Here is a 16,404-nt window from a genome sequence, read left to right on the forward strand (position 1 = left end):
ACTTATTCCACATTTTGGTGTTTTACAGCTTAAATTCAAAATGGATGAAATATACTTTTTTTTCACCCATCTACACAAAATAAACCATAATGACAAAGTGAAACCATGTTTTTAGATATTTTTGCACATTTATTGAAAATGAAATACAGAAAAATCTCATTTGTACACACTTGAGTCAATACATGTTAGAATCACCTTTGTTAATGATTACAGATGTGAGTCTTTCTTGGTATGTCTCTAAGAGCTTTGCACACCTGGATTGTACAATATTTGCACATTATTCTTTAAAAAATGTTTCAAGCTCTGTCAAGTTGGGAGGCAGGTAGCTTAGTGGGTAAGAGCGTTGTGCCAGGTTGCTGGTTCTAATCCCCCAGCCGACTAGGTGAAAAATCTGTTGATGTGCCCTTAAGCAAGGCACTTAACCCTAATTGCTCCTGTAAGTCGCTCTGGATAAGAGTGTCTGCTAAATGACTAAAATGTAAATGTTGTTGATCATTGCTAGACAGCCATTTTCAAGTCTTGCCATAGATCGTCAAGCCGATTTAAGACAAAACTGTAAATAGGCCACTCAGGAACATTCAATGTCGTCTTGTTAAGCCTTTCATTTGGCCTGGTGTTTTAGGTTAGGGTCCTGCTGAAAGGTGAATTTGTCTCCCAGTGTCTGTTGGAAAACAGACTGAACCAGGTTTTCCTCTATTATTTTGCCTGTGCTTAGCTTTATTCAGTATATTTTTATACTAAAAAACTCCCTAGTCCTTGCCGATGACAAGCCTACAGCCACCACCATGAAAATATGAAGAGCGGTACTCAGTGATGTGTTGGATTTGCCCCAAACATAAAGCTTTCTATTCAGGACATAAAGTTAATTTCTTTGCCACATTTTTTGCAGTTTTACTTTAGTGCCTTATTGCAAAAAGAATGCATGTTTTGTAATATGTTTTATTCTGTACAGGCTTCCTTCTTTTAACGCTGTCATTTAGGTTAGTATTGTGGACTAACTACAATGTTGTTTATCCATCCTCAGTTTCCTCCTATCACAGCCATTAAACTTTTTTAAATCACCATTGGCATCATGGTGAAATCCCTGAGAGGTTTCGTTCCACTCCGGCAACTGAGTTAGTGTTGCCAGTTAGGAAGGACGCCTGTATCTTTGTAGTGACTGGGCGTATTAATACACCATCCAAAGTATAATTAATAACTTCACCATGCTTAAAGGGATATTCAATATCAGCTTTATTTTTTTATTATTGTGCGTAGGCCAGTGACATAAAATCTCAATTTAATCAATTTTATATTTAGGCGGTAACTAAACAAAATGTGGAAAAAGTCAAGGGATATGAAAATTTTCTAAATGCACTGTATTATACCAGATGCATGTCCTTGAACCGATTATAATTTTTTTTATAAAAATCAACACAGAATAAATTATAAGGATAATTGAGTTGCTACCAGCAGCCTGTAGTGCCCTGGTCGGCCTTCAACTTGAGATCCTCAATGAGAGGTCGTCACTAATTACCACAGCCACAAAGTCATAAACCCTGTCTATTTCTATAATTTCTCTTTTTAATAATCTGATTTTAAACCTTAACCACACTGCCAACCTTATCCATAACTTTTGTTACATTCCCACAAGACAAACTCAAAATGTTGCTCACAACAAAGGGAACTAATTAAGAAAATCACTAACAACCCCCAAAAAAGCAGAAAGGGGTTCAAAAGAGTTTCTGAAAGGCACCCATGTGGGTGCCCACTGAAAGATGGTAAAGCCACTAGTAAGAGTTGAGGCTGTTCTGAGGGGATCTCAATTATCCTTATAATTTCTTCTGTATGGAATTTTAAAACAATTGGGGACATATAAAAGGACACACATCTGGTATAATAGAAGCAAGTATTGGTACCATGACTGTCTTCGAATAAATTATAATTGCCATTTTCCCCATTGACTATAATAGAGGATCCTGCTTTCTGGATACAACAGCCTTTATTATTTTGGTCGGCCTTCAACTTGGGAAGCCGTTCTCCCCTATCTAAAACAGAGTCATATTGAAAGTGAAATTCTGGCCCCTATTCTTGTAATGGTCCCATTTACAAGAAATTGGTATAGAGATAGGAGAGCTAGACAGCCCTCCTCACTCGATACATTTGTGGAATGATCTAGTTATTCTATATCTAACACTGGAAAGTGAAAGTCACTCCACCAATCAATTTCACTTTCTACTATAGGCTATATACTGTATATGAAGCTGCAATCCTTTTTCACAACTACATCAGAATCTGTCTCAGGATAAACTAATTCTAACAAGGTAAGTCATTGTCATTACCATTTATCCAGCTGATAAAAAATATTGGTAGAGGATCACTTGTTCAATATACTGTGTTATATCATTGTTATTATTATTAAAGCAACTTGTTTTCTTTTGTAGTACAAGAGGAACATCTTTATACTGCGATGCATGTAAGTGCTCCCTGTAATTTGTTCAAAAGGGAAATGTGTAACATTCTCTTCTATAGTTCCTATGCAAGCAGTTTCTTGTGAATACAGTTGCAAAGGGAGGGGATATTTCCGGTAACTTTCTAAATCAACCAGTCTTTGGAAACATTCAAGAATGTTGGGAATTCACATGACATTTTAAAGACATAGAATAATAAAATAGAATGTTTTTTAAATATGAAAAATAAAATCAGAAAGCTGTAAAACATATTCATATAACCCATCGATTTAGTGATGACCTTTTCTGTTTAATGTGAAGATTTTACCATTCAATATCTTTTACTTTGACACTTTTTATTATTATATCAATATACTGTATACCTCTTCTAATATTTTGGTGTCAGTTGTCAAAAAAGTCAATAGTAGCAGAGCTACTTTCAAATTATATTGATGATTACATTTTTAACCATATGGTCTATCCACCAGAAACTGGAAAATATGTGTAGTGTTTTAAAAACACAATTCAGGCATAAATTCTAAAGTTTTCCATAGATTTCCGAAATGATATGTTAATTACAATAGTTTCTGAACATTCCTGATATTTTTGTAAATTACCGGGAGTTTTGCAACCCTACTTGTGAAAGAAATACATTAAGTACTTTGCGTTTTTTGGCCAGTAGTTTCTTGATGTCTGAAGCGACCTTCTCCACCATCTCATAAGAGTGATTGATCACGAAACCAGGACAAAAAAAGACCATGATTTGGGGAATTTTCACTAGATGTAATCCATAGAATGGCCTCCATTTTGGCCTTACCCAGGCCTCTTTTAAAGGTGCTACACATAGATTTTAAAAAAAAAATTGCATTGTAATTTCAGAAAATGTCCATAATATATCTGCAGTAATAGTGGAATGATAGTCTTTCACAGTATTACTTATCCGACAGTGTTGTGATTGGCTGTGATATTTGCCTATTGATTTCTCTTTTTCTAGTTGAAATCTAGTCAAGCTCTGTCATTTCCTGGTTGCTAAAATTCTATACTGAACAAAAAAATAAACACAACATGCAACAATTTCAAAGATTTTACTACGTTACAGTTCATAGAAGGTAATCAGTCAATTAAAATAAATAAATTAGGCCCTAATCAATGGATTTCACATGACTGGGCAGGGGCGCAACCATGGGTGTGCCAGGGAGGGCATAGGCCCACCCACTTGGGAGCCAGGTCCACCCACTGGGGAGCCAGGCCCAGCCAATCAGAATGAGTTTTTCCGCACAAAAGGGCTTTATTGCAGACAGAAATACTCCTCAGCACCCCCCCTCAGATGATCCCGCAGGTGAAGAAGCCGGATGTAGAGGTCCTGGGCTGGCGGGGTTACACGTGGTCTGCGGTTGTGAGGCCGGTTGGATGTACTGCCAAATTCTCTAAAACGACATTGGAGGCGGCTTATGGTAGAGAAATGAACAGTAAATTATCTGGCAACAGTTCTGGTGGACATTCCTGCAGTCAGCATGCCAATTACAAGCTCCCTCAAAACTTGAGAAATGTGTGGCATTGTGTTGTGTGACAAAACTGCACATTTTAGTGGCCTTTTATTGTCCCCAGCACAAGGTGCACCTGTGTAATGATCATTCTGTTTAATCAGCGTCTTGATATGCCACACCTTTCAGGTGGATGGATTATCTTGGCAAAGGAGAAATGGTCAGCATCAGAGATGTAAACCAATTTGTGAACAAAATTTGAGAGAAATAAGCTTTTTGTGTGTATGGAACATTTCAGCTCATGAAACATGTGACCAACACTTTACATGTTGCGATTATATTTTTGTTTAGTATACACTGTTTGCTCAATTTCAGTTTATGTGAGAAAACAGGCACTGAATAGTGTAGCTAATAGTGCTGAGTGCAGTTCGGTTTTGGTTCGATTATAAAAAAATAAACGTTATTTTCAATTTCAGTTTCGATCATTATTTTAAAACATTAAATGCACCATGCGTTGTGGGTTGAATGCTGTAACAGCACCGAATAAAACAATGAATAAAAGTCCCTTGATGTTAGTGACTGCCCATTACTGCTATTATTATTAAACATCATTATTTCAAAATACTTTCATAAAATATTTGCTGTTGTGTAAATTACATTTGTAGCTCAGCTGGTAGAGCACGGCGCTTGTAATGCCAAGGTAGTGGGTTCGATCCCCGGGACCACCCATACACAAAAATGTATGCACGCATGACTGTAAGTCGCTTTGGATAAAAGCGTCTGCTACAGTGGGGAAAAAAAGTATTTAGTCAGCTACCAATTGTGCAAGTTCTCCCACTTAAAAAGATGAGAGAGGCCTGTAATTTTCATCATAGGTACACGTCAACTATGACAGACAAAATGAGGGAAAAAAATCCAGAAAATCACATTGTAGGATTTTTAATGAATTTATTTGCAAATTATGGTGGAAAATAAGTATTTGGTCAATAACAAACGTTTCTCAATACTTTGTTATATACCCTTCAGTTGGCAATGACACAGGTCAAACGTTTTCTGTAAGTCTTCACAAAGTTTTCACACACTGTTGCTGGTATTTTGGCCCATTCCTCCATGCAGATCTCCTCTAGAGCAGTGATGTTTTGGGGCTGTCGCTGGGCAACACAGACTTTCAACTCCCTCCAAAGATTTTCTATGGGGTTGAGATCTGGAGACTGGCTAGGCCACTCCAGGACCTTGAAATGCTTCTTACGAAGCCACTCCTTCGTTGCCCAGGCGGTGTGTTTGGGATCATTGTCATGCTGAAAGACCCAGCCACGTTTCATCTTCAATGCCCTTGCTGATGGAAGGAGGTTTTCACTCAAAATCTCACGATACATGGCCCCATTCATTATTTCCTTTACACGGATCAGTCGTCCTGGTCCCTTTGCAGAAAAACAGCCCCAAAGCATGATATTTCCACCCCCATGCTTCACAGTAGGTATGGTGTTCTTTGGATGCAACTCAGCATTCTTTGTCCTCCAAACACGACGAAGTTGAGTTTTTACCAAAAGTTATATTTTGTTTCATCTGACCATATGACATTCTCCCAATCCTCTTCTGGATCATCCAAATGCACTCTAGCAAACTTCAGATGGGCCTGGACATGTACTGGCTTAAGCAGGGGGACACGTCTGGCACTGCAGGATTTTAGTCCCTGGTGGCGTAGTGTGTTACTGATGGTAGGCTTTGTTACTTTGGTCCCAGCTCTCTGCAGGTCATTCACTAGGTCCCCTCGTGTGGTTCTGGGATTTCTACTCACCGTTCTTGTGATCATTTTGACCACACGGGTTGAGATCTTGCGTGGAGCCCCAGATCGAGGGAGATTATCAGTGGTCTTGTATGTCTTCCATTTCCTAATAATTGCTCCCACAGTTGATTTCTTCAAACCAAGCTGCTTACCTATTGCAGATTCAGTCTTCCCAGCCTGCTGCAGGTCTACAATTTTGTTTCTGGTGTCCTTTGACAGCTCTTTGGTCTTGGCCATAGTGGAGTTTGGAGTGTGACTGTTTGAGGTTGTGGACAGGTGTCTTTTAAACTGATAACAAGTTCAAACAGGTGCCATTAATACAGGTAACGAGTGGAGGACAGAGGAGCCTCTTAAAGAAGAAGTTACAGGTCTGTGAGAGCCAGAAATCTTGCTTGTTTGTAGGTGACCAAATACTTATTTTCCACCATAATTTGCAAATAAATTCATAAAAAATCATACAATGTGATTTTCTGGATTTTTTTTTCTCAATTTGTCTGTCATAGTTGATGTGTACCTATGATGAAAATTACAGGCCTCTCTCATCTTTTTAAGTGGGAGAACTTGCACAATTGGTGGCTGACTAAATACTTTTTTTCCCCACTGTAAATGGCTTATTATTATTATCATCTCACCTCTATAGAGCTGCTGTCTGACAAAATCACAATTTTAGTAGTTCTTCAAAGTAAATAAGGCATACTTTTATGACTGCTGAATACCAACTATCAATCAATTAGATCATGTATTTTCGCGTAGAGATACCTCGCGAAGCATCTGCTCTCTATGTATCCCTCTTGATCGCGCATTCTATTGTTGCTTATTTAGCAGGCGTAAAAAAGAAATGACCGAACAAGTAGGTGCGCAATCGATTATGGTCATTGTAGTTAATTATTTCTTTGCTAAACTATTAAATCATTGGCCTGTTGGAAACTACAACTCCCAACTACATCGCACAGTTCGGGCATGATTGGATTTATCTCTAGAGAAACTGCAGGCAATGTGCACATTAAGCTCACAGACAAAAACCGAACTAAATGGAATTCAAATAATTGAACTGAAGTCAGTTAATTAGTTGTTAAAAATAATTAAAAATAACCAACATTTTGGTTAATCGCTCAGAACTAGTAGGTGATCATTGTACCATCTAAATCACTGTAAAATATATCTTCAAAGTAAAAGGCTCAATCGTGAGTTTCCGCCATGTTACGGGGGAATGGGATGTGGGGAAGGGAGGAGATTTGTTTTGAATGCAACCTAGTGCTGTTTCAACACACCTAGCTTCTATATTGGGGAGACGTTCTGCGAAATTCTATTTGTAGCACCTTTAAGACTCCGTTATGTTTCATCTGTAGGTTCTACAAAGCAAAAATATGTGTCATATGAAGCTTTACCGCTTGCTCTGTAATATGAGTAGTATTTCAATTATTTTTTACATTAATTTATGAATACTGGAAAATATAAACATTTTTTAAAAGATATCGTTGAACATAATATACTCTATGGTCATATCAAAGGTCCAGAGTGGGATCTCTGCTACTTTTAGAGTTATGTTCCAATGGCGAGGGTGCATAAAGATGGAGGAATTCAAATATGACATCATTGTTTTTAGCACTATCCACAGAGTTCTTAAACTCAGAACTGCTGAAACTGGATTTTAAAGAATTGTTTCCAGCTTTGAAAGACTCCAAAAAGCGGCCGATTATTTCAGGCTGTCGTGAAAGATTCAGCAGGCTGCTGGCATTACACATCTGGCTAAAAGACTGCTGTACCTCTGTTGGCATAACTTTTATAGATAACTATGGCACATTCTTGAAACAGAAGTTGCTCTAAAGTAATGACGGAGTCCATCCAAATCATCTTAGTGCTGGACCCTGTCCACACATTTCAAGGCAGTGTTGACGCAATTACTTATCAGTGACCCAAACCCTGCTCAGATAATCCCTACCATTGTGTCGCTGAACTGTCATACTGCTGCTGCAAATATACATTTTCCCAGGGGTGTTGTCAGTCATAATGTAAATAACCTAATTTATGTTCCTCTAAATGCCTCTGTCAATCTGACAGCTACTGTCAGCAATAATCTTGTGCCTATGAACCTGAGTTATACTGTTAGCACTGAGATGGTTTGCCCTAGTAGGAAGCCCACTGTGAGCAGTTCACACTGCACTATCAATTATAAATATTCCTGTCATGTGTACCTCTGATAAGCCTCCCAGTAAAGCAATAAAAACAATCAAGGAACTGAGAAAAGCGGGAAAAATAGCCCACGTTAACATATGTAGCCAAATAAACAATGTTCATGAAATCGATAACTTGCTAGAAATAGAAAGCATTCATATACTGGCTATCTCTGAAACACACTTAGATAATTCCTTTGATGATACAGTGTTAGCAATATATGGTAATAACATCTACAGAAGAGACAGAAGTGCCAATGGTGGAGGTGTAGCTGTTTATATTCAGATGCTGTTGAAGTAATATGGCTACAGGTTCACCCGCCTCATCTAAAGCCTATTCTTTTGGGGAGTTGCTATAGACCACCAAGTGCTAACAATCAGTATTTGGATAATATGTGTGAAATGCTTGATAATGTGTGTGATATCACCAGAGAGGTATATTTTCTGGGTGACCTAAATATTGACTGGTTTTCATCAAGCTGTCCACTCAAGAAAAAGTTTCAAACTGTAATGTTCTGAAGGCTGGGCCTAATGTAGTGTATAAGAGATCATACAATAGGTTTTGTAGTGATTCCTATGTTGAAGAAGTAAATAATATTTGCTGGTCTGTTGTGTGTTATGAGGAACAAGCAGATGCTACACTTGACGCATTCATGAAATTGCTTATTCCAGTTACTAACAAGCATGCACCCAATAAGAAAATGAATAAAAACTGTTAAATACCTGTGGATTGACGAAGAATTTAAAAATGGTATGGTTGAGAGGGACGAGGCAAAAGGAATGGCAAATAAGTTTGGCTGCATAGCTGATCGTCAAATGTATTGTACACTATGTAAAGTGTTGGTCCCATGTTTCCTGAGCTGAAATAAAAAATCACATTTTCCATATGCACAAAAAGCTCCTGCCTATTCCTCTCTTTGGATTGGTAGATACATCTAATTGTTGACGTCAACTGCCTGTATACAACGGAGAGAGATGCTATGCTACTAGCCTCATGTCATGAATATGCATAGCCATCTCGAGACAACTCCAATATAAAGTGTTTTTTCCAAAGTTCCCGGGATGTCATGTGTCCTACTTATATCAGTACACTCGTAACAACGTAAGCATTATGAAACTTCTATTCAACCAAATATACCTCACTTAGCAAATGGCATTACTTTTTCTGTTGACCAGATTCGACACTCTCTCATTGTGACCTCCATACAAAAATTCCTTGCTTGGTGAGTGAAAACATTGCCACCTGCTGGAAAATGCATATTTTAGGCCAAGTTGGGCCTCTTCGCCTCTTCCTCTCTGGCATTACCAACAGAGTGTATGTGAAAATGGATTTTAAATTGTCGCCCTCTTCTAGTGATTTGCAGGATGTGCAATGATACAACTAGAAGGAGGGATTTGATTGGTTACATTGCCTATAATATCTCGTGGACAGATTAAACGGGAAGTGAAAGCTACATTGAATTGCCTACAATGCCAATGTATCTGTATAAAATGGGCCATAACTTATTTTGTTTTCAATAATCATGTTTATATTTTTGATATTAATAAATTATTGTAAAAGCAATAAAATAATATAACCCTAAATAATACTCATATCAGAGAGCATGCGGTAAAGCTTAATATGCTTTTTAGAGGGGAACGGCACCTCCGTACCTTCAGGCTCTGATCAGTCCCTACACCCAAACGAGGGCATTGCGTTCATCCACCTCTGGCCTGCTGGCTCCCCTTCCTCTGCGGAAGCATAGTTCCCGCTCAGCCCAGTCAAAACTGTTCGCTGCTCTGGCACCCCAATGGTGGAACAAGCTCCCTCACGACGCCAGGACAGCGGAGTCACTCACCACCTTCCGGAGACATTTGAAACCCCACCTCTTTAAGGAATACCTGGGATAGGATAAAGTAATCCTTCTACCCCCCTAAAATTAAAAAAAAAAAAAATCTTATCCCACTGGCTATAGGGTCAATGCACCAAATTGTAAGTCGCTCTGGATAAGAGCGTCTGCTAAATGACGTAAATGTAAATGTAAATGTAGAGCATACAGATTAAACACTATGGAGTCTTAAAGGAGGCCTGTGTACAAATGCCAAAATGTCATGAATATGCCAACTTTGATAGATTATTTCTCAATTATGCTTTTAGATACAAATTTCAAATATGTGTCAACAATCCTTCCTCCAAAGGATCATTCGATGGATTAAATTGAGTGAAAACCCCCAAAATCATGCTGTTTTTTTGTCCTGGTTTCGTGAGGAATCACTCATAGGGAGAATTCGTCAACAGGATGAACTGCCTTCTTTTCTCTCATCAATTTGAATGACAAATAATAAAATATATATACAGTACCAGTTAAAAGTTTGGACACACCTACTCATTCCAGGGTTTTTCTTTATTTTCACTATTTTCTACATTGTATAATAATAGTGAAGACATCAAATCTATGATATAACACATATGGAATCATGTAGTAACCTAAAAAGTGTTAAACAAATCAAAGTAGATTTTAGATTCTTCAAAGTACCCTTTGCCTTGATGACCGCTTTGCACACTCTTGGCATTCTCTCAACCAGCTTCACCTGGAATGCTTTTCCAACAGTCTTGAAGGAGTTCCCATATATGCTGAGCACTTGTTGGCTGCTTTTCCTTCACTCTGCCATCCGACTCATCCCAAACCATCTCAATTGGGTTGAGGTCAGGTGATTGTGGAGGCCAGGTCATCTGATGCAGCACTCCATCACTCTCCTTCTTGGTCAAATAGCCCTTACCCAGCCTGGAGGTGTGTTTTGGGTTATTGTCCTGTTGAAAAACAAATGATAGTCCCACTAAGCGCAAACCAGATGGGATGGCGGTCCTCATGAGAGCCAGTTTCATCATAGCGCTTGATGGTTTTTGCTACTGCACTTGAATAACCTTTCAAAGTTCTTGAAATGGTCCAGATTGACTGACCTTCATGTCTTAAAGGAATGATGGACTGTCATTTCTCTTTGCGTGTTTGAGCTGTTCTTGACATAATATGGACTTGGTCTTTTACCAGATAGGGCTATCTTCTGTATACCCCCCCTACCTTGTCACAACACAACAGATTGGCTCAAACGCATTAAGAAGGAAAGAAATTCCACAAATTAACAAGGCACACCTGTTAATTGAAATGCATTCCAGGTGACTACTCCATGAAGCTGGTTGAGAGAATGCCAAGAGTGTGCAAAGCTGTCATCAAGGCAAAGGGTGGCTACTTTGAAGAATCTCAAATATAACATATAAAAGTTTAACACTTTTTTGGTTACTACATAATTCCATATGTGTTTTATCATAGTTTTGATGTCTTCACTATTATTATACAATGTAGAAAATAGTCAAAATAAAGAAAAACCCTGGAATGAGTAGGTGTCTCCAAACATTTGACTGGTACTGTATATATAGTTACTGTATTATTTCACATCATTTTGCAACACTTTCCAATCCTTGAGTAATCAGCAATACTGTAAATAAGCACCCATGGTGTCTGTCATTGAATTAACAACTCTGAAATCAAATCTGATCAAAATATGCAAATATTATTTTCATGTGGCCCTTAGCAGACTGTGATAGTTGCAGTACAGAAATGACATACTATTCACCCCCAAATAGCCCAGTCTGTTAAAAGCCTTTGGGGCTGCATTTGGGCTGCCCATGGAAACTGGAACACCACCACCACCACCAAAGAAGGGTAAGAGTCATGACATATTGTGGAAACAGCATGAGACATATCTGAAAAATACAATTGATCCCTGATCTGTATATTCGGTTTTAGAGCATGCATTGACAAAAGTCCAAAGGCATGCATACATCGATTTGACTGTACTCTGATGTAAAAAATGTATTATTGTACATTCATTTAAATTAAGGTGAAGATATCTTTTGAAAGTGATGGGGGGAATTGGAAACGGGAAATTACAGCCATGTTCATTTAATAAAAATAAAATCCTTTGTGTCACACAGAATTTGACGACCCATGGAGGAAAGTATCTTGGAGGTAAGCACGTACTGACTGACCAAGCATGGAGAAGAATGCAAAGGATGTTACAATCAATATCAAGGGATGTGCATACAGTGTGCTATGCTAAATTGATGATAAATCATTGTCTCTGACAGTAAACAAAACAGGGATGAGATGGTGAGGGTCCTGAGGAACTTTGAACTGAATGATCCTGACGTGGGTCAGCTGAGATGCCTGCTACATGGACCAGTCGGAGCAGGGAAGTCCAGCTTCATCAACTCAGTAAACAATGTCTTCCAAGGACGCATAACATCTGGTGCCCTGGTTGCAGCTGCCTCTGGCACAAGCTTCACCATGACAGTAAGTTACTATAAAATAGGAATGTAGTGCCACTGATCACAAATCACTATTAATGGATGAAACATGGATCCCTAGCATACCTTTGTACACAAACACCTGCTATGATTATGCTGTGTAAATTCACCACCAGGGACACCTGAAGTCAATATTAAATGAATCGCTCTTTATTGTCAGCAAGCTGGAGAGGTTCCAACAAACTTAATGCACCATAGTACACGTCGATCGGGAGCTCTACCGGGTAGTCCCGTTAGTTCTCTTATATACTGCTTACACAGAAAGTTATATTAGCATGATTTACATTATTCATCATGAATTCATCATTAACGTTTGGTTCATGCATATGACCGACCAATACCTCACAAGGTTTCTTCTCTCCAAGCTGAGTCCTTGAAACTGAGATACCCATTTAGGTTCTCAAAGCAATGTTCTGGGCGTACAGCCAAATTGCTTATACTGATAGTGAGGATTCCTCCCAGGCACGATCAATCGGTCACTTGCATGAACCCAGTTAAATTGGTTATTAGAAAAGCAGAAACAAAAAAAAACATATTTTCCTTCACAAGTGGGTTTTAAAAATATGTTTATTTTCAGTACAAAACACACTACATTAAAAATGGAAAATCCCGTCTGCCTTTTGCATTCAATGATGTCATGGGTCTGGAGGCACAAGAAAATGGGATGCAACCTGAAGACATCATCAGTGCTCTGAAGGGCCATCTACCAGAAGGCTATAAGGTAAACCAGAATACACAAATGTATTCATACACATGCAAATAATATTACACTGTAAATGTAGCCTTCCTTCACCCAACAAACAATGTCAATAGTTCTGCTCTTTCTACACTCTTAGAAAAAAGGGTTCCAAAAGGGTTCTTCGGCTGTCCCATATGAGAACCCTTTTTGGTTCCAGGTAGAACGTTTTTAGGTTCCATGTAGAACCTTTTCCACAGAGGGTTGCACATGGAACCCAAAAGGGTTCTACCTGGAACCAAAAGGTTCTACCTTGAACCAAAAAGGGTTTTTCAAAAGGTTCTCCTATGGAGTTTAGGTTCTAGATGGCACATTTTTTTCTAAGAGTGTACCAACATCAGCCAAATAATCACTTTTTTCAATGCAAAATTAAACAAAACAAACAAGTAATAGTTTTAAACAGATAAGTCCTTTCAGACCAGTCTTGTCTTTCCTTGTGCCAGTTCAATCCTTGCTGGCCATTAACTGAGGAAAGTGCAGAATATAATAAGAAGCCTACGTCAAGTCACAAGGTTCACTGTTTGGTGAGTGTTGTGCCAGCAGACAAAATCTCTCTCATGACAAGTGATGTCATAGCCAAGATGAGGAAAGTCAGAGAAAAAGCCAGTAAACTGGGTGAGCTCTTCCAACCCCTTTATGTTTCTCTGTGTCTTTCTCACACTGTGTTTTTGAAATGGCCTTTGGCTGTAGATAGCTCTTGATATTCACTTTCACAATTACTTGAAACATTGTTACCTACTGTGCATTCGGAAAGGATTCAGACCCCTTGACTTTTTCCACATTTTGTTACGTTACAGCCTTATTCTAAAATGGATTAAATCGTTTTTTCCCCTCATCAATGTACACACAATACAAAGCAAAAAGCAGGTTTGTAGATTTGTTTTGCAAATGTATAAAACATTTAAACTTAAATATCACATTTACATAAGTATCCAGACACTTTGCTCAGTACTTTTTTGAAGCACCTTTGGCAGCGATTACATCTCGAGTCTTCTTGGGTATGACGGTACAAGCCTGGCACACCTGTATTTGGGGAGTTTCTCCCATTCTTCTCTGCAGATCCTCTCAAGCTCTGTCAGGTTGGATGGGGAGCGTCACTGCACAGCTATTTTCAGGTCTCTCCAGAGATGTTCGATTGGGTTCAAGTCCGGGATCTGTCTGGGCCACTCAAAGACATTCAGAGACTTGTCCCAAAGCCACTCCAGCGTTGTCTTGGCCGTGTGCTTAGGGTTGTTGTCCTGTTGGAAGGTGAACCGTCACCCCAGTCTGAGGTATTGAGCTCCCTGGAGCAGGTTTTCATCAAGGACCTCTCTGTGTTTTACTCCGTTCATCTATCCCTCGATCCTGACAAGTCTCTCAGTCCCTGCCGCTGAAAAACATCTCCACAGCATGATGCTGCCACCATCATGCTTCACCATAGGGCTGGTGCCAGGTTTCCTCGAGAGTTCAATCTTGGTTTCGTCAGACTAGAGAATCTTGTTTCTCATGGTCTGAGTCCCTTAGGTGCCTTTCATGTGTATTTTACTGAGGAGTGGCTTCCTTCTGGCCAGTCTACCATAAAGGTCTGATTGGTGGAGTGCCTTTTACAGAGGAGTGGCTTCTGTCTGGCCACTCTACCATAAAGGCCTGAATGGTGGAGGGCTGCTAAGATGGTTGTCCTTCTGGAAGGTTCTCCCATCTCCACAGAGGAACTCTGGAGCTCTGTCAGAGTGACCTTCGGGTTCTTGGTCACCTCCCTGACCAAGGCCCTTCTCCCATGATTACTCAGTTTGGCTGGGCGGCCAGCTCTATGAAGAGTCTTGGTGGTTCCAAACTTATTCCATTTAAGACTAATGGAGGCCACTGTGTTATTGGGGACCTTCAATGCTGCAGACATTTTTTCGTACCCTTTCCCAGATCTGTGCCTCGGCATAATCCTGTCTCGGATCTCTACGGACAATTCCTTCGACCTCATGGCTTGGTTTTTGCTCTGACATGCACTGTCTACTGTGGGACCTTATATAGACTGGTGTGTGCCTTAACCAAATCATGGCCAATCAATTAAATTTACCACAGGTGGACTCCAATCAAGTTGTAGAAACATCTCAAGGATGATCAATGGAAACAGGATGCACCTGAGCTGAATTTCGAGTCTCATAGCAAAGGGTCTGAAAACCTATGTAAATAAGGTATTTCTGTTTTTTATTTTTAATACATTTGCAAACAATTCTAAAAACCTGTGATCGCTTTGTCATTATGGAGTATTGTGTGTAGATTGATTAGATTATATATATGTATTAATCCATTTTAGAATAAGGCTGTAACATAACAATATGTGGAAAATGTCAAGGGCTCTGAATACTTTCTGAATGCACTGTATATATTAGCCCTTCCATTCTATCATTTCTATAAACAGGAATCCCTCAGGTTGTTGTCATGACCATGCCAGACAAGGCTTGTGAGCTGGTGGACAGGGATGTGAAGAGAATCTACTACAGCAAGGCAATCAAAGAGAAGGTAAGTCATGTTTTACATTACATTAATCCTGAAGTCACATTCAATCTTGATTGTTCAGGTAAAGCAAAAGTTCTGCTCACTCAGGTAAAGCAAAAGTCCTGCTCACTCAGGTAAAGCAAAAGTCCTGCTTTCTCAGGTAAAACAAAAGTCCTCGTTTCTCAGCTAAAGCATAAGTCATTTTTGTCCAACATTTCTCAGATGCAGATCTGCAGTAATGAGCTGGGTGTTCCCATGAACTGCATCCTACCGGTGAAAAACTACCATGAGGAGGGGGTGCTGGATGATGATATGGACATCCTGATACTGAACGCCATGACTCAGATTATGCATTTTGCCAACGACTACCTCTGGGACCTCCAGCAACATGCATGAGTGTCACACACCTACATGAGTGTCAAACGCTAGGAGATTTGAGAGCCCTGCAGTATACTCCTATGTCTAAATAGACTAGATTTAATTTCCCCCTTAGGAAATAAGACATATTTTTTGAAGGCAGGATGAAGTAAGATTGGAGTGAAAGTTCTCCTTTCAATGTATTCATATTGCTTCTTAAAGTACAATGAGTTATATAAAATCAATGTCAGTTATCTATGCATCATGTTTTGCATTCTATCAAAGATACTAGTGTAGTGTATTAAGATTATGACTTTGTTAGGGGTTTTAAGTGGAACCTGAGAGGATGTTTATTTAGTGTCAGAGGGAATTGTTTTTAGGGTGACGCCCCATACAAGACAGGGGATTGGACAGTAGAGGGAGCCACCCATATTTTGGGGAAGATTATATATACTGGGTTTAAACAAAGAAGAGCAGAGCAGACATTGCAATTTGGGAACCACTGCTCTCCGGGTGGTCATGACATCCGTAAACTTATGCTGAAATCTTGTGATATGAATAAACCTTATGATCAAAGTTCAGTATGAGCGGACTCCTTTGTTTAGCGGCAATGATTAGCAA

The 16,404-nt window shown here is 39.3% G+C and overlaps 1 protein-coding gene across 1 annotated transcript; it reads left to right on the top strand.

Moving 5' to 3' along the window:
• The first annotated feature begins 2,220 nt into the window (after positions 1 to 2,220).
• Positions 2,221 to 16,148, top strand: LOC121578057 (interferon-induced protein 44-like). Its single transcript, XM_041892137.1, has 9 exons — positions 2,221 to 2,303; positions 2,424 to 2,455; positions 11,496 to 11,574; positions 11,847 to 11,880; positions 12,000 to 12,204; positions 12,796 to 12,939; positions 13,398 to 13,569; positions 15,350 to 15,450; positions 15,649 to 16,148. Exons 2-9 carry the CDS (start codon positions 2,450 to 2,452, stop codon positions 15,820 to 15,822), a joined length of 915 nt encoding a protein of 304 aa, XP_041748071.1. The 5' UTR covers positions 2,221 to 2,303; positions 2,424 to 2,449; the 3' UTR covers positions 15,823 to 16,148.
• The last annotated feature ends 256 nt before the right edge of the window (positions 16,149 to 16,404 follow it).

Source organism: Coregonus clupeaformis, chromosome 12, assembly GCF_020615455.1.
Source record: "Coregonus clupeaformis isolate EN_2021a chromosome 12, ASM2061545v1, whole genome shotgun sequence".
Lineage (NCBI taxonomy): Eukaryota > Metazoa > Chordata > Actinopteri > Salmoniformes > Salmonidae > Coregonus > Coregonus clupeaformis.

Excerpts from the sequence above, each read along its gene's own strand:
- LOC121578057 (XM_041892137.1), top strand. Across the intron at positions 12,205-12,795 it reads GCACAAGCTTCACCATGACA|TACAAAACACACTACATTAA; the intron begins GTAAGTTACTAT and ends GTTTATTTTCAG. Across the intron at positions 12,940-13,397 it reads ATCTACCAGAAGGCTATAAG|TTCAATCCTTGCTGGCCATT; the intron begins GTAAACCAGAAT and ends TCCTTGTGCCAG.